The sequence below is a fragment of the Ornithodoros turicata genome, chromosome 8 (assembly GCF_037126465.1).
Source record: "Ornithodoros turicata isolate Travis chromosome 8, ASM3712646v1, whole genome shotgun sequence".
Lineage (NCBI taxonomy): Eukaryota > Metazoa > Arthropoda > Arachnida > Ixodida > Argasidae > Ornithodoros > Ornithodoros turicata.
Window position 1 is genome coordinate 19,991,666 of NC_088208.1, and position 14,124 is coordinate 20,005,789.

General features: G+C 45.3%; 1 protein-coding gene across 4 annotated transcripts; it reads left to right on the top strand.

The window, feature by feature from the left end:
- The first annotated feature begins 1,862 nt into the window (after nucleotides 1-1,862).
- On the top strand, nucleotides 1,863-11,143 carry LOC135366633 (uncharacterized). Of its 4 annotated transcripts, none has more exons than XM_064599423.1 (16): nucleotides 1,863-1,881; nucleotides 3,161-3,846; nucleotides 3,908-4,033; nucleotides 4,098-4,223; nucleotides 4,286-4,420; nucleotides 5,079-5,198; nucleotides 5,912-5,980; nucleotides 6,046-6,099; nucleotides 6,488-6,610; nucleotides 6,791-6,844; nucleotides 7,176-7,289; nucleotides 8,303-8,429; nucleotides 8,494-8,776; nucleotides 9,654-9,832; nucleotides 9,942-10,057; nucleotides 10,969-11,143. In XM_064599423.1, exons 2-13 carry the CDS (start codon nucleotides 3,406-3,408, stop codon nucleotides 8,577-8,579), a joined length of 1,575 nt encoding a protein of 524 aa, XP_064455493.1. In that variant the 5' UTR covers nucleotides 1,863-1,881; nucleotides 3,161-3,405; the 3' UTR covers nucleotides 8,580-8,776; nucleotides 9,654-9,832; nucleotides 9,942-10,057; nucleotides 10,969-11,143. The 4 variants fall into 4 exon arrangements, with proteins under 4 accessions (XP_064455493.1, XP_064455492.1, XP_064455494.1 ...); XM_064599422.1 differs by lacking the exon at nucleotides 1,863-1,881 and adding an exon at nucleotides 1,924-2,139; XM_064599424.1 differs by lacking the exon at nucleotides 1,863-1,881 and adding an exon at nucleotides 1,924-2,139 and having other exon boundaries at nucleotides 7,200-7,289.
- Nucleotides 11,144-14,124: the final 2,981 nt, after the last annotated feature.

The window sequence follows — 14,124 nt, forward strand, 5'->3', positions numbered from 1 at the left end:
GCTCCTCAGCACTGGTATACAGAGGTTCAGCACATCAATACAATACTGCCTACAAGTAAGTAACCACACCACAGTGCTGATACAGTACAGGGAAATGGACATGCTGCGAGGACGGCTATTGTACAGGATACACAGAGAGGTTCTTCACATTTATTATCTTTTTTGTTGTTTGCTTAAATAAGATGTCAAGGCTTCCACAAGCTGTTCCTGAAGCTCCATTTGCCTCTCTCTTTGCTCATGTTCCTTTCCACGAACCTGCTCAAGGCTCTCTCGAAGAAGCCTGTATTCCTGCAACAGTTCTGCTTCAAAGTCATCCATGCCCGCTGGTCTCTTTCTTTTTCGGGTGCTTGTCCTCGGTGTTGCAGTCACTTGTGGTCTGGCCCATGGTGTTGCACACTCTTCACCGGCGCTTTCTGTAGTACTTTCACTACCTGAAGTGTCATCTAACGAATTGTGTTCCTCTGGAGAACTGCTGTCTCCATTCTTCATGTTGTGTATTAACTGTTATGCAATGAGAAAGTATACGATAAATATATGCTTGGAGATCAACAATTTCTATGTCGGTAAATCATAATGATATGATATGAAATGCAATAATATCATCAGAAACCGAGCGGCATGCACACTTCCAGCGGACGGCACTGCTGTTTGCAAGAACTGCCACAGCTGAGATCCTCAAAACGGACAGTACCGTGTTGTTTTCATAAAACCATGCACGTATGCATGACCTATATGTGTTCCCAGAATGTGTTCCCAAATAAGCTTTGGTATACGTTTGGTTTCAAACACAGAAAACGCTTAAATAGCAATTTGAGTTCAGAATAACTTTCATATACCTGCTGAACTGAGATAGAGCTGTCTTGAGCCATTTGAAGTGTCATTCACAGGTAATGACTCAATGAATGAATGAATGGATCCCCTAGAAGTACTCCCAAGGGATTGCATCATCATTAGTCCTTTGGTTTTCCCCAAAACAATTGGAACATTTGGAACTGGAACATTGGCTTGCTGCACTGATTGTAGCATTCTCCCATACAGGGTGCTCGTTTTTATCTTCGTTCGTTTACAAATTTTTTTATGAATAAGTAATGAAAGAAGCATTTCTGCAGTTTTTTTTTTTGTTTTTTTGTATGTGTTACACGCCCAGGTGGACATTCTCTGGAAGAAAGTGTGTAGCCGCTAAGTTCCTGAAGATGAAAGAGCTCGGTAGCGATCTAGCTGTAGAGAGGGCTACCGAAAAGATAGGGCTACCAGTAAAATGGAGCAGAACAAGACCATGTACTACGTAAGGAATTGCACAAAAACCTTACAATTTGAAATGTTATATTTTAACGTGGCTCTCTTGTGACGTATTCATTTTTTCCTATAGTAGTTCCAGTCTACCAAGTTGGCGCGCTGTTGTACCATCTGACGTCATTTGTTTGTAAACAGGGAGAGGTCTATATTATCTGAAATTCATTATTTACACATTTAATTAGGGGCTTCCGTGCAAAGCAAGAGAGCAGAATAAGAGAAAATCATCGTTGAAAGCCATTGGGACAAGCACATGTGCTGAGAGATCAATCGCGCAATTTTGCTATGCAAATGAGCCGGGGCCATGGCCGGGGCGCAGTAATGAAGGTGTCGTACAGAAGCTGCACCTCCATCCATCCTCAATGTCCTCATCTGTCAGTTTTTTCTATAGGAGGCTAGCAGTTGGGGACCTCAGGGACACATTGAAAATGTAAAAGAAACGTGGGAAATATTGAATATGCACACAAAAATGTTCGTTACAGAGTGTTCCTCACTCGCCTCACTTTTCACTGTTTGCGCTTGCTATTCCATTCTACCAGGCGGCGCTCGGTAGCTTCCGCTTCCGTTGTTTCGATTTCGGCGCCAAGGGTAGGTTGTTGCTCTCTTGTCTACCTTTTCTAGCAAGTGAAGTGTTTGTTACTGTGCATCGAGAAACCGAGGGCATGAGCCAGATCGCAATTTCTTGCGGCACCGCCTAGCCTGGGTACTGCATTACTGTCTTAGGCGTGGGTACTGCAATCTAAGCATTCGGTGTCTCTCGCCGAAAAGATCTTTGTTTCTCCATGATGATGCACCAGTTAGCGATGGGTAAACTTTCATACAGGACAAACACATTGCAGCTCTGTTGTAAGTATGTTTGACCATCGCTCAGGTTTATAATCATGGAGTTCGTTCACCAGCTTGCCTGCGCGTTTATGCCAGTCTGTCAGTCTTTGTTGCTCTTCCAGTCTGTGCTTGAAAACAGCATGGTTCTTTCTCGGTCACTCATGTGACGTTCGACGACGGCTTGTTTGTATTGAAGGGCTCTAAAAGTACAGGGTAGCGACGAATCAAAGTGCACCTTGTCGGCATTCCATGCCGGGTGGAGTATCGTATTGTGTTCACACAAAACTATGAAAGTGACTCAATCGTTGTAAATTTGAAACCGATTGTGAGTTGCAGTCTAGTGTTATAAGTTATAATGCAAAACGTACGAACCTGGTAGTCAAAACGGTAAATCGAGATAGCGTTGCTGCGAAGAGCAGATGACACACTTCCTCCCAGGCGGCCACGCGACGCACAACATCGAAGCGGGTGGGATCGCGATGAGCTGCTCTGCAGTGATGGTCGTTTCACTGTTGCGAATGGATGTGCACCTGGCGAGAAGCGCCTCAATTACTCTTCGCAACGCCGCCATTTTGATTGTTTTGACCAGCCAGTTTATACACTTCGCACTGCAACTCTGCACTGCAATGTTCGATCGCCTCGAAAATTATCAGGGTGTGAAACTCCGCCAGAGCTCTGTATGGAGGCAACACAATGTTCCACCAGCATTTAGTTATTACTGTGCAAGGCATGATGTCACTGGTGTACTTTTATACGCCACCACCCCGTATGTGAACTAGACAGCCGCTCCACATGTTGTGCCTCCATATCTCTGTCTTGGGAACTACGGGAACTTTGAATCGGGGAGAGGGTTCCACCCTTGTTTTCCCTCTCCCCAGTGCACTACCTAAGGTACGGCTTCGAGCTACGCCACTGCCGAAAGGTGTCTCTCCGTCGCACCTTCAGTCGGGCCCCGTAAACGCCTGCACTGCGGGAGCCGTAATCCTCTTAATCCGATTTGTTTTCACTTTCTTGCCTTAGATGTATTTGCATATTCTTGCAGCATATCTCTCTTTTGGCAAGAAGACCAGTACCCTGAGGTATTGCAGCTTGTACCTGGCTTCACTGTGGTGGCGTGTGGACCAGCCCCTGCTGCTGCAGAATTTGGAATTTTCTGTTACCACATGCCCTTCCATCAACACTGCAGCAAGCTTTTGGTGCCGCAGGTGTTGCTCGTGTGCCTGTACGGTTTCGGGCACATTATAGAAAATCAGTCTCCGAGTGCTGTGTAACGATACCAGGGAATATATGTCACCGTCAGTGATGCAGTGCTGCGTTCGAGGCTGCGTAAATAACGGAACCAAAGTGAACTCGCAAGAAGTGCACTTGTACAGAATTCCACGCAGTGAGCCTCTCCGAAGCCAGTGGCTCGAGTTAATAGACTGGCAGGGTCCTCCACCTAATACCAAGACACGCGTATGCAATCTCCATTTTGATACGAGTGATTACTACCATAACCCGATTGCGCTGAGGTCAGTCGGGATGCTGCTATCCTGTCTCAGCCGTCTAAAGACCGGTGTTCTGCCGTCGCTCAACCTACCCTGCACAAATCGGCCGAGTAAGCGGCAGAGGACTGACGATTGCCCTGCGGATGCAGCTGAGCGTGTCAGTGCCGTAAAGATGGAGCCAAATTTTCACAACATACTGTCAAGTAGCGCTGCTGGGGTACATCGGGGGCCTACGGAAACGGTACGTATCGTGTGACGGTTTTCAACGTTGTGTCGGTAATATTTGGAAAAATGTTCTGCAGGTTGAAGGCACCTCGTACAGCGCTGCGGCCGTAGCTGTGCGCGATGGTACGATAAAAGCGGAACCGATCTGTAATGACGTTCCATCGAGTAACGCAGTTCGAAACAATCTGAAACCTACGAAAACAGTACGTACTGCACAACGGTTTTAAGTACTATTGTGTCAGTAATATTCCGAAACATGTTCCACAGGTTGGAGACACCTCGCATTGTGCAATGGCTGTAGCTGAGCACAACAATCCAATAAAAACGGAACCAAATTTTCATGACGTTTCGTCAAGTAACACAGCTGGTAGCGATCTGGAACCTACGGAGACGGTACATATTTGCATGGCAGTCTGCAACATTGCGCCAATAATATTTCGAAACATGTTCCTAAGGTTGAAGGCAAGTCACACGGCGTTGCGGTCTCTGCGGCTGTAACTGAGCACGCCAATACAATAAGAGCGGAACCAAATTTTCACGACGTTCACTCGAGTGGTGCAGCAGGAAGCAACCTGGAACCTACGGAAACAGTATGTATAAGGACCCCTCTTATCTGCTGTGGAAAATCTTGCATTCTGTGACAGGGAATGAGAAATTCTGCAATCTTGTGCGGCAAGTGCTTGCACGTCTGAGCTGGCAGAGAGATACACAAAGAGATATACAAAGCCAAAGAGATAGACATATACAAAGCAGAGAGATATGCAACGTCAAAATATTTATTAACTCATGTGACATTGAAGTAAAGTGGCTACAAATCCAGAATACAATGGACCTTTTTCACATAAGCGTCGCATCCTAGTGACTAAGTAGTAAGGACTGTTGTAGTAGTAAGCTCAACCAGTGTTGCTAACATGCAATGCGTGGTACATGTTTCGTTTTCTCTGCGGTTAGGTGGCGCTTTGGAAGGTGCTATGAGCTGGTGCTTCCTGTAATTCATGTACAAGTAGACTTGTGTAACTATATTCACTTTGTATCGGTACCAGTTTTAAAGGACGTGTCTCAACAGAACCTGGCACCGAAGCTACGTTCCCCAGTAAAGAATCACTTTTCTGTGCAATTGCATACCAAACCACAGATTCCGTGGCAAATCCTTTTTCATGTATACTTTCACGGAAAGGCTGACGCCTTGAGTGTGTATTGTGTGAGGCTCTTATGCATTGTGTGAATGATTCAAAACATGCTCCACAGGTTGAAGGCACCTCAGGCAGCACGATACCTGAGTTCTGCAAGGCAATAAAAATGGAGCCAGATTTTCGTGGCATTCCTTCGGGTTGTACAGCTGGAAGCGACCTGGAGCTTACAGACAAAGTATGTATTCTGTGACTGTTTTAAATATTGTGTAAACAACCAGACACGTGTTCTGCGGAATGCATTACGGCTACATGACACGTTATGCGGAATGCATTACGGCTACATGACACGTTACGGACATTACGCTACATGTGAAGCTTGCGTGTAGTTCTATAGGTATTCTACAGCTGGTTTCCATTCAAGAGAGGTTGTATGTAACTGAGTTATAACAATATACAATTACACATGTTACAATTACAATGCACCCAAGCAGCACAACATCTTGGCCCGATATTGGCAATATAGGGTCAATATTGGTCCAATCTTGGTCCAGTATTGGGCCAGGATAGCCAATATTGGACCAGTATTGGCCAAGATGTTGTGCTGCTTGGGTGTATTGTAACTGTATTTGTAACAACATCTTGGCCCGATATTGGTAATATAGGGTCAATATTGGTCCAATCTTCGTCCAGTATTGGGCCAGGATAGCCAATATTGGACCAGTATTGGCCAAGATGTTGTGCTGCTTGGGTGTATTGTAACTGTATTTGTAACAACATCTTGGCCCGATATTGGCAATATAGGGTCAATATTGGTCCAATCTTGGTCTAGTATTGGGCCAGGATAGCCAATATTGGACCAGTACCGGCCAAGATGTTGTGTTGCTTGGGCAATACATCACATTACATACAATTTACAGTACAAGTTACAATATATTATATGTTCCATAGGTTGAAGACACTTCACCTGGCTCTGTGGCATCTGTTAATCTTGAAAATGAGACTCAGTCACGTGAAACGGTAAGACCGGATTTGCTGACTGGCTTGAAGACCTGTGTTTAACTTTTTTGCGACATGCCTTTCAGATTGAACCGATCTCACACAGTACCACGCCTGTTGGAAAGGAGGCAGCAGGAACGGTCAGTGCTGGCTGTCTAATAGCCTAGTCAGACGGCAAACCTAAGGCCGTTAGCGGAACGGTCGTTACTTCACCTGTAGTTCAACCATCACTTCGAATGACATCGTTCTATGCCCTAATTGGTTGAAAACAGGAGGCGTACGCCTTTTTTGTGGCCATTATGAACTGCATAATTGTCACAGAAAGGGCGAACGCCTCCTGTTTTCAACATATCAGGGCAGAGAACGATGTCATTCGAAATGACGGTTGGGCTACAGGTGAAGTAACGACCGTTCCGCTAACGGCCTTCGGTTTGCCGTCTGACTAGGGTATTAGACAGGGTCTTGTTTGAAATATGCCGAAACAGTTGAAGGGACATGGTGTTCTGATTTGAACTATTCCTTATAAAGGTGGTGTTTAGCCTACTGAGCAAGCTGCCAAAACATATGACACACGGGAGCTTACAGGGGCTTGCACCACTAGAAGTGAACCTGCAGGGTCATCAGATGCATCTTGTTGGTATGCCTGAAAAGGTTTGTATACACAATGATAACTCGCATGAGGGCTGTGTGGGGCTGTATGTGGCTATATTAGTGTGTTCTGTTCAGTTATGTAATTATATTTACTTCGTATTTGCTCAAGTTTTAGGATCATTACTCACACAGCCTTAGTTTCAAGTTTTGTGTTTAACTTTTGAGCAACTTACTGTTCAGGTACAACCGATCCTGCAAGGTACCGCGGTCGTTGGAACAGAGGCAGCAGGAACGGTCAGTGTTCATAGTCCTAGACAGAGACTTAGGATCATTTCTTGACAGTATTCTGTAGCGAGTATTAAATGCCTTGCCCAAAAGACTTGCCCTGTGGTTCCCCACAAGCTCCTGTGTGATGGCAAATTTGTCGACATTACACATTAGAATGACATTTGTTTGAAATCCTGGCCTACCAAAGTGGTTTTCAAGTGACATTTGGAGCACCCCAACTTAAAAGAAAAGTAACGATAACGCTTGCCGTGTGCATGTTCAAGATTGGGCCTTTGTTTGTAATATGCCAGATCAGTTCAAAGGACATAGTGTTTTGACTTTGTCAATCTGTATCAAGATGGTATTGAACCTGCTGAACCAGGTGTCACAACATGCAAGCTCCCCAAGTCTTGTGCCAGGAGTTATGAATCTACAGAACGTTCACACGCACCTTGCCAGTACGCCCGAAAAGGTTTGTACTGATATGGCAGGGTTTTAGAGAATCGTAAGCGCACCCCGACTCCAGCTCTCTACACGTCTTGATACAGACTTGATACAGAGTGCCCTTCGAAGTGTTTCTGTAAAATGTATGCCTCTCCATGGTACGATTCCAAATACGCCAATGTGGCGGCACCTATGAGTGGTGGGAGGAATTAACTTGTAACACACTCCGCACTGTGACATCCTGTCCTCTTAGCTGTTTTAACAGCCGTGGTCCGATTTTGCCAACGCCGATTAACATTTAAACCGAGATCAGAGGTCTCTTAACTTGAATTTGATGCTTGATAACCCTGTCACACGGACAGGCTTCAATAATCATTGAAACCAATGGCCATTGAACATGCGCGTAGCGCCACCAAGCGTATAACATGTCAGTCTCTCAAAGAGCATTGGATCCAATGCTCTGTGAGAAGTTTAGGTTGACACGTTACAGGCTAGGTGGCGCTACACGTATGTTCAACGGACATTGGTTTCAATGATCATTGAAACCTGTCCGCGTGAGAGGGGTTGAACTCTGCTTCACTAGAAGGAGTTACTGTCAATGAAATGTTTCTTGAGTCACCAACTAATGTTTGTAAAAAAGAATAGAGCATTAACTTCAAGCCTTAGCAACCATTTACCTCAATTCAAAGTTAACAAGCGTTGGTGAAATGGGGGCCTATGTCATTTCTTTCACCCTTTCTTTCGTCCATCTAGTACATAAAGGACATGCATGCATAGTTTGTGAGGTTCACAAAAGAGTGGTCGACGCTCGTCAAGCTGCCATATTGATTTCACGAGACGAATACGGAAAAGGGCTCATTTTCAAGTTGGAGGGGTCGTTGGCCCGCAAAAACTTGTCAGCCTCCTGTCGGCTGAGAGGGCTGCGCTCCGATTGCGATAAAGAGTCAAATCCAGAGGGCATTTACGATTCTCTAGAAGTGTGTCTAATGACTCCGGTAAAGGAGCGAGCTAAATTCTTACAAAGGCAACTAATGCTGATAGGAACAAACTGGCGCATCCCGCAAGAAATCGTACGTATACATGGAGACCTCGATGCGTACGACGACCGTGCCGCCGAAGGTGTACACGAAGGGTGTTCAGACGAGCAGGCTGAAGAAGGGCACAAAGGGTACGTTGGCGGCTGTACGTGGTAGTACATCGTGTGAAGCTGTAAGGTATGTTCCCCAAATTAGGCTGCCAAGCGGCGTGCCTTGCAAAAGCAATGTGTAGCGTTGCTGTACAAGTGGATCGCGACGAAGACGACGACGAATCGGAGTAACAACAGTCCCCAATCCGTCGCTGCTCACCGGCTCTGGTCCTAAGAGAGCGTCTGGACGTCGCTGCTCTATGTGCCACTGCATCTGAAGAAACTACGGTCTGAGACCAACAAGATCCCGCCAACCATCTGCCAAGAGCCCGCCATCCCGTTCGGCTGAATTCAAGACCCGTTGCCTCGACCATTGAAAGCAGTACGAGGTAATTTACTCCGAAAAGTCCCCAGGGCGAGGGATTTACGCACGTGGGAAGAGCAAGGTTATCGGGGAAAAAAAAAAAAAAAAAGAAGAGAGTGACAACAAACCCGAGCTTTACGTAACACGTTACAAGTAGGTGTTGAAGGTTTAGGGTTAAACCCGATTCTTCCCCGAATTTGCACCCCGAACTGGAGGTTGCCTCTTTAGGGCGAAACCCGATTTTTTTTACCCGGCAAATTGCCCTCACCGAGACGTCTGTAGGAATGCACACCAATTTGTGTGGCAGCAAATTCAGTTACGTCACCATTCGTACCAAAGTGGTACGGTTACTTTGAGTAACTGAGCCTGATTTCTCCACAAATTCAGCATACTCGAAGTTTTTCCACTCGAATTTGCGTGAATTTAGAGCACATGTTTATTTACCCAATTTTTACCCCCCGAATTCAGAAAAAAATATTTCCCGAAACCTTCAGGCTCTAGTTACAAGTAATTGCGTTGCTTGCAATCAATTAGTTTTTTTGAGTCATTTTTCTAGTAACCAGTTACATTTTTCGATAAGTAATTTTTTGATTATTCCAATTACAATTTTGAGTAATCAATTACTTAAATTTGTGTAGGAAAACGAACAACTTCAACTTGAGGACGAGCAGTTTAATTGTCAGATGTGGCCTGGACGAGCCCAGAAGAGATTAGTGCCCAATCAGTCTGCCGTGATAACTTTGGGTGATCTGTCGCAACCCTTTTAAACAAGTGGGACCATTGGGCAAACTCGATCCTTGACTCTGTCACGATAGGTTCTGAAACTGCTGATGGCTCTTTCTTGCATGGGGTTTAGAGAAAAACTAATTAACAAATTAATGGGTTGATTTTCACGTTAACAGAAGGCAAAACCTGCCTGAAGACCTGGCAACCAGGCGGGCAACCCGAGACGGAGGCAGTGAAGACCTGGGCTTCAAATTAGGAAGATTGACTGCCCCGCTAATGCGCAAGAAGTGATGCTGTGTATGCTGTGAGCTGTGTTAGCTAAGTGACCTGTTGGAAGTCCCTCAACGGATATCAGGTGAGGAGACGTTAAACAGGTCATCAGTAGTAACTGCAGATTCTGTTTAGAACCAACTTAACATTGTCTCTGCACAGTTTATCCATGGGCTGCTCTGTTGCCTCTGCAGGTTTTCCAACAGCTGCAAGCCCAGCTTTTCTCAGCTGCATCCACTTATGCAGCACCATGTGGATGTGCACAGCTTTAAAGTGACTTATGAAATTCATAAATTCAGTCCTGAAGCAGGTGAGTACACCTCATGATATGTTGCACGCATGGCATTGTTTGTGTTAAACCGCTTATTTTGTAGTGGAAGCGCGGAATTCGTTCGATGCATAAACAGCAGGTTGGATAATTTAAATCGCGGCCAAAAGTTTTTAAACAGCCATGCAAGTATGCCAAAGAAGAACAGTCTCTATTCAAAACATCAATGTTTCTCGTCCCGAGACACTTGACTTAACACTGTGTTATATACATAGTTGCACTAAATTCCCTCTATGCTAGAAACTCTGAACGAGAAACTCTAGACGAGAACCGATGCACAATGTTTGTGAAATAACTAATGCTGTTTCATATGACTTCATTACATTGCTCCCCTAGATTTCTCAACTACATCGTAAGGGGCATTTGTATCGCAGTTACTGCATGGATGTCAAAAAAATTGCCATTCGACACTAACGTTGATGTCTAACAGGCTTTTCCTTCAGCATAAGCAGAGTTACAGCTTACTGCATTTTGAAGATTTTTTTTTTTGTAAAAATGAACACCTGGGAGCCAGGTGGGGTCTACAGTGGAACGCCGTTAAAGCGGCGCTACGGCAGTAAAGCAGTAAAAAGCGATGCTACGGCGTAACGGCAAAAATCGGTGAAACCATGAATACACACTTGATTTTTCGGGTTTTATTTTTCAGCAACATTGAGAGCAAATCTAGGGTTATATTTTGCTTCAATATTTTGGGTGTAATCCGGTTGAAACTGAACCTGATCCAACCCACTTCTGGTCGAGTCGGATTGGATCAGGCAGATAAACCTTTGGTTTACTCAGCATACTACACATGACACACCAGCAGACACAGAGTATCAATGTTTGGTCCATGTATTTAAGATGCTGCACGGTCTCTGTTTTGACAGTTCGTATGACCATATTTATTCCACCAGGATTCCGCCAGGATTCCACAGCCAAGAGGAAGTGCAGGACCGTCAGTTCACTCTGAAGAACTGCAGCTTGAATTTGGGGCATTGTAGTAATCTTTGGTGAAAATGGAAAAGCCATTGCTCAGAATGACCAAGAAGTGATACAACATGGCTATTAAAGGAAATCTTTTGAGCAGCATTATCTTTGTGTGGTCCATAGCTATCTCACTTTTTGCTTGCATGTAGCTATCTGTGGGTACTTAATGGTAGTTTTTCTTGTTTTCTCTTTGGATAGAATACTGAACAATATCCATTTCAGTTCATGGGGACCTCTAGCTATTCAGTGCTACTTTGTAAGGATATTTCGTTCAGTGGTTTATCTAAACCCCCCCTTCCTAACACCCAGTTTTGCAATCTCCCTCCCCGTGTTTCGGGTTCTGGATAAACCACTTATTTTAGTTGAAATATTGCCCACGTATGAGCCTTTATTGGCAAAACACTTAAAAGTACTATCGTCCTCATGCATGCATCACTGCGTAAGAACTGAACTGAACTATGTATATTATATTCAGTCTTCCATGAATGGAATTCTGGGAGAGGTAAACGAGGGGGAAATCCTCGTCCTCCATGTAAAGTCCCCATAGAACCCCTCCCGAAATATATTTCTGGCTACGCCACTGCTGCGTGCGACACAAGCGATCTGCTAGAGTCCAGTGGTTCTCAACTTATGATATTTGATGGAATCAATGGTTGTGCCAGCAGGACCTCAATGAACCACACTGAGGCAACTCTCTAGAAGTGGGTGAGGAGAACTATATGTCGCACAGGTAGCAAGTTATTTATTCAATCTGAGTATTTATTTTTTTGATTATAATGTATTTTATCATTTATTTCATCGGAAGATGTCGCTTGAGCTTTCCCAGATTCATTCAACTGTTCCGCAGTACTTCCCGCAGATAATGCATTATGGGTTGCCACTGCTGATGCTTGTAAATCCTAAGTCCATGTAGGCAGGAGAGTAGCTCCGAAGTTTCTCTGAAGTAGCTCCGACTTTACGAGTGCTTGTAATGCTTTCGGGACACAAGAGAAAAGCAAAAGCGTGGGGCGAAGAACAACAGCCCGCCGCTCGCTCTACCCACGGCTCTGGCTCTACCAACCCTCCACAGCTCCCATGGGCGCAATGGTAACGCAACGCTTTCCTTTGTGCGCATTTATGAACATCTGGCTGAGCACGCCGTTTACGTTATGCCCGGTTCACACTGTTGCGTTTTTCATGCGTTATGGATGCGCCGTGGCACGGTTGTCAATGCAACGAAGCACGGCAAACCGAAACGCACACGCTCCACAAGAGTTGAGCACGTCCGAACTCCATGCGGTAGGGTTACCTCCAGCTATGCAGCTGACCATTGAGCGAAGCGCATCACTGCCCTGCTGTCGCCGTTACTTTTCCAACATGGCTGCCTCCGTTGAAAGCACGTTGGCGAAACAAAAAGCTCTAATTGCTTCGTAAGCCGCAGATAACGCTTCAGTACAACTTTAAATACAACAAGCGTCAATGTCAAATCCAAGTCGGTGGATTATGCAGACCCACCCACCCCCAATACAATTCAAATGATTGGCATCACCCTTGTATACGTTTTGTATGTTTTGTATACGTTTTGTGTACTACTGTTGCAGAATCCCGGACAAAAGCTCACCGGACATAAGCTCATCGGACAAAAGCTCACCGCACCGTACTCCCCAACGTGTGAAATACGTAAAAGGCTCTCCTGACCTAACCTTGGTCAGTCTCGACGGGTGCATATTCTACATGAACTGACCCACTCTCCAACGTGTGAAATAGTAAAAACCTCTTTTGACCTAACCCTGGTCAGTCTCGAGGGGTGCAGTCCCGGTGAGCTTTTGTCCGCGCCCCATTGTTAGAATGTAAGTGAAATTATTCTGCCCACCCCCCTCCCTCCCCAGCTTGCGATTTAGGATAAACGAATCACTAAATAGAGTACAGAGTATCGCCTTCGTTTTCCGCGCCGTTCGGTGTCCGCGATTGGACCGACCGTGTCACGTGGTTTCTCTTTCCAAGAACGCGCCGTCCATGTTGAGTCCCTTCCACCCAAAACCGGTTTCCTCGGTTGCGAGCTGGCTCGACTGCGCGCTGTTCTCGGGCGGAGGAGGGCGAGATTGGCGTCCCATTGCTAGGCCACGAAGCTGCGCCGGACCCAAGATGATGGACTCGCTCGCCGGCGTGGCTCAGTGTCGCTACTCTGCTTCCTATGTAGTGACTCTGGGATAAACTACTGATCTGAGGTCAGCAACGTAATGCCAGCCATCAGATGCCGCTCGACCGTCACCGATATTTTTTTAAATGATTGTGCAGGTAGAGGACTTCGAGGGAAGAGTAGTTTCGAAGGTCTCTGTTCAAAAATATGTTTCCTTCAATATTTGAAAGTCCTCGAAATGTTGCGCAGGAGTGAGCAAAGTGTACCTTACATTTTCGAGAGTAATTAGTTCGTGCTTAATTCTCTAACTTCCAAATGTGATTTTTGTGGCATTGGAAGATATGACACTCTACCCTGTACACCTCATGCAAAGTAGATTTCCCCCTCACCCTGTAATAGGACGCGCAACGGACGCGATTTTCACTGTGTTTGTAATTTTTTTACTGCCTTCATTTTAGAATTCACCGGTAAAATAAACTCGGTACCATGATGTATGATGTTCCAGGTGTACACGAAAAAAGTTGCGTTTTTCTCTGAGCAGTATACCAACCGCGCTAGCGACACTCGAAAATGAAAGTTTTGCAAATTTTGCAATTTTCTAATCGGGTTTTCGGAATGTGGCGGTCCATATAAAAATAGCAGCATTGTGTGATTCGATTTGAGAATGCTTTTACCGCGTGCTCCTAAGAAACTAGAAAAGTACTATTTGACTTGCGCGAGAAAGTAATTTTTTTTCCAGACCCCCGTTGGCACATGCAGAATACCTGAGTCCACAATCAATGCGTGGTATAAAGCACTGAAACGCGCCCTGGGAAAGCACACAGTATGTCACATTCATGCAATCAACCTCCAGCGCCGGTCTATGGTTTCAGTTTGTTAGACTTCTTTTCACTCTTCAAATATGCGACCAGTTCATGGCAAGCGATCGCTTTGCACACAGGCAACAGAAAACAAACAAGCGTCT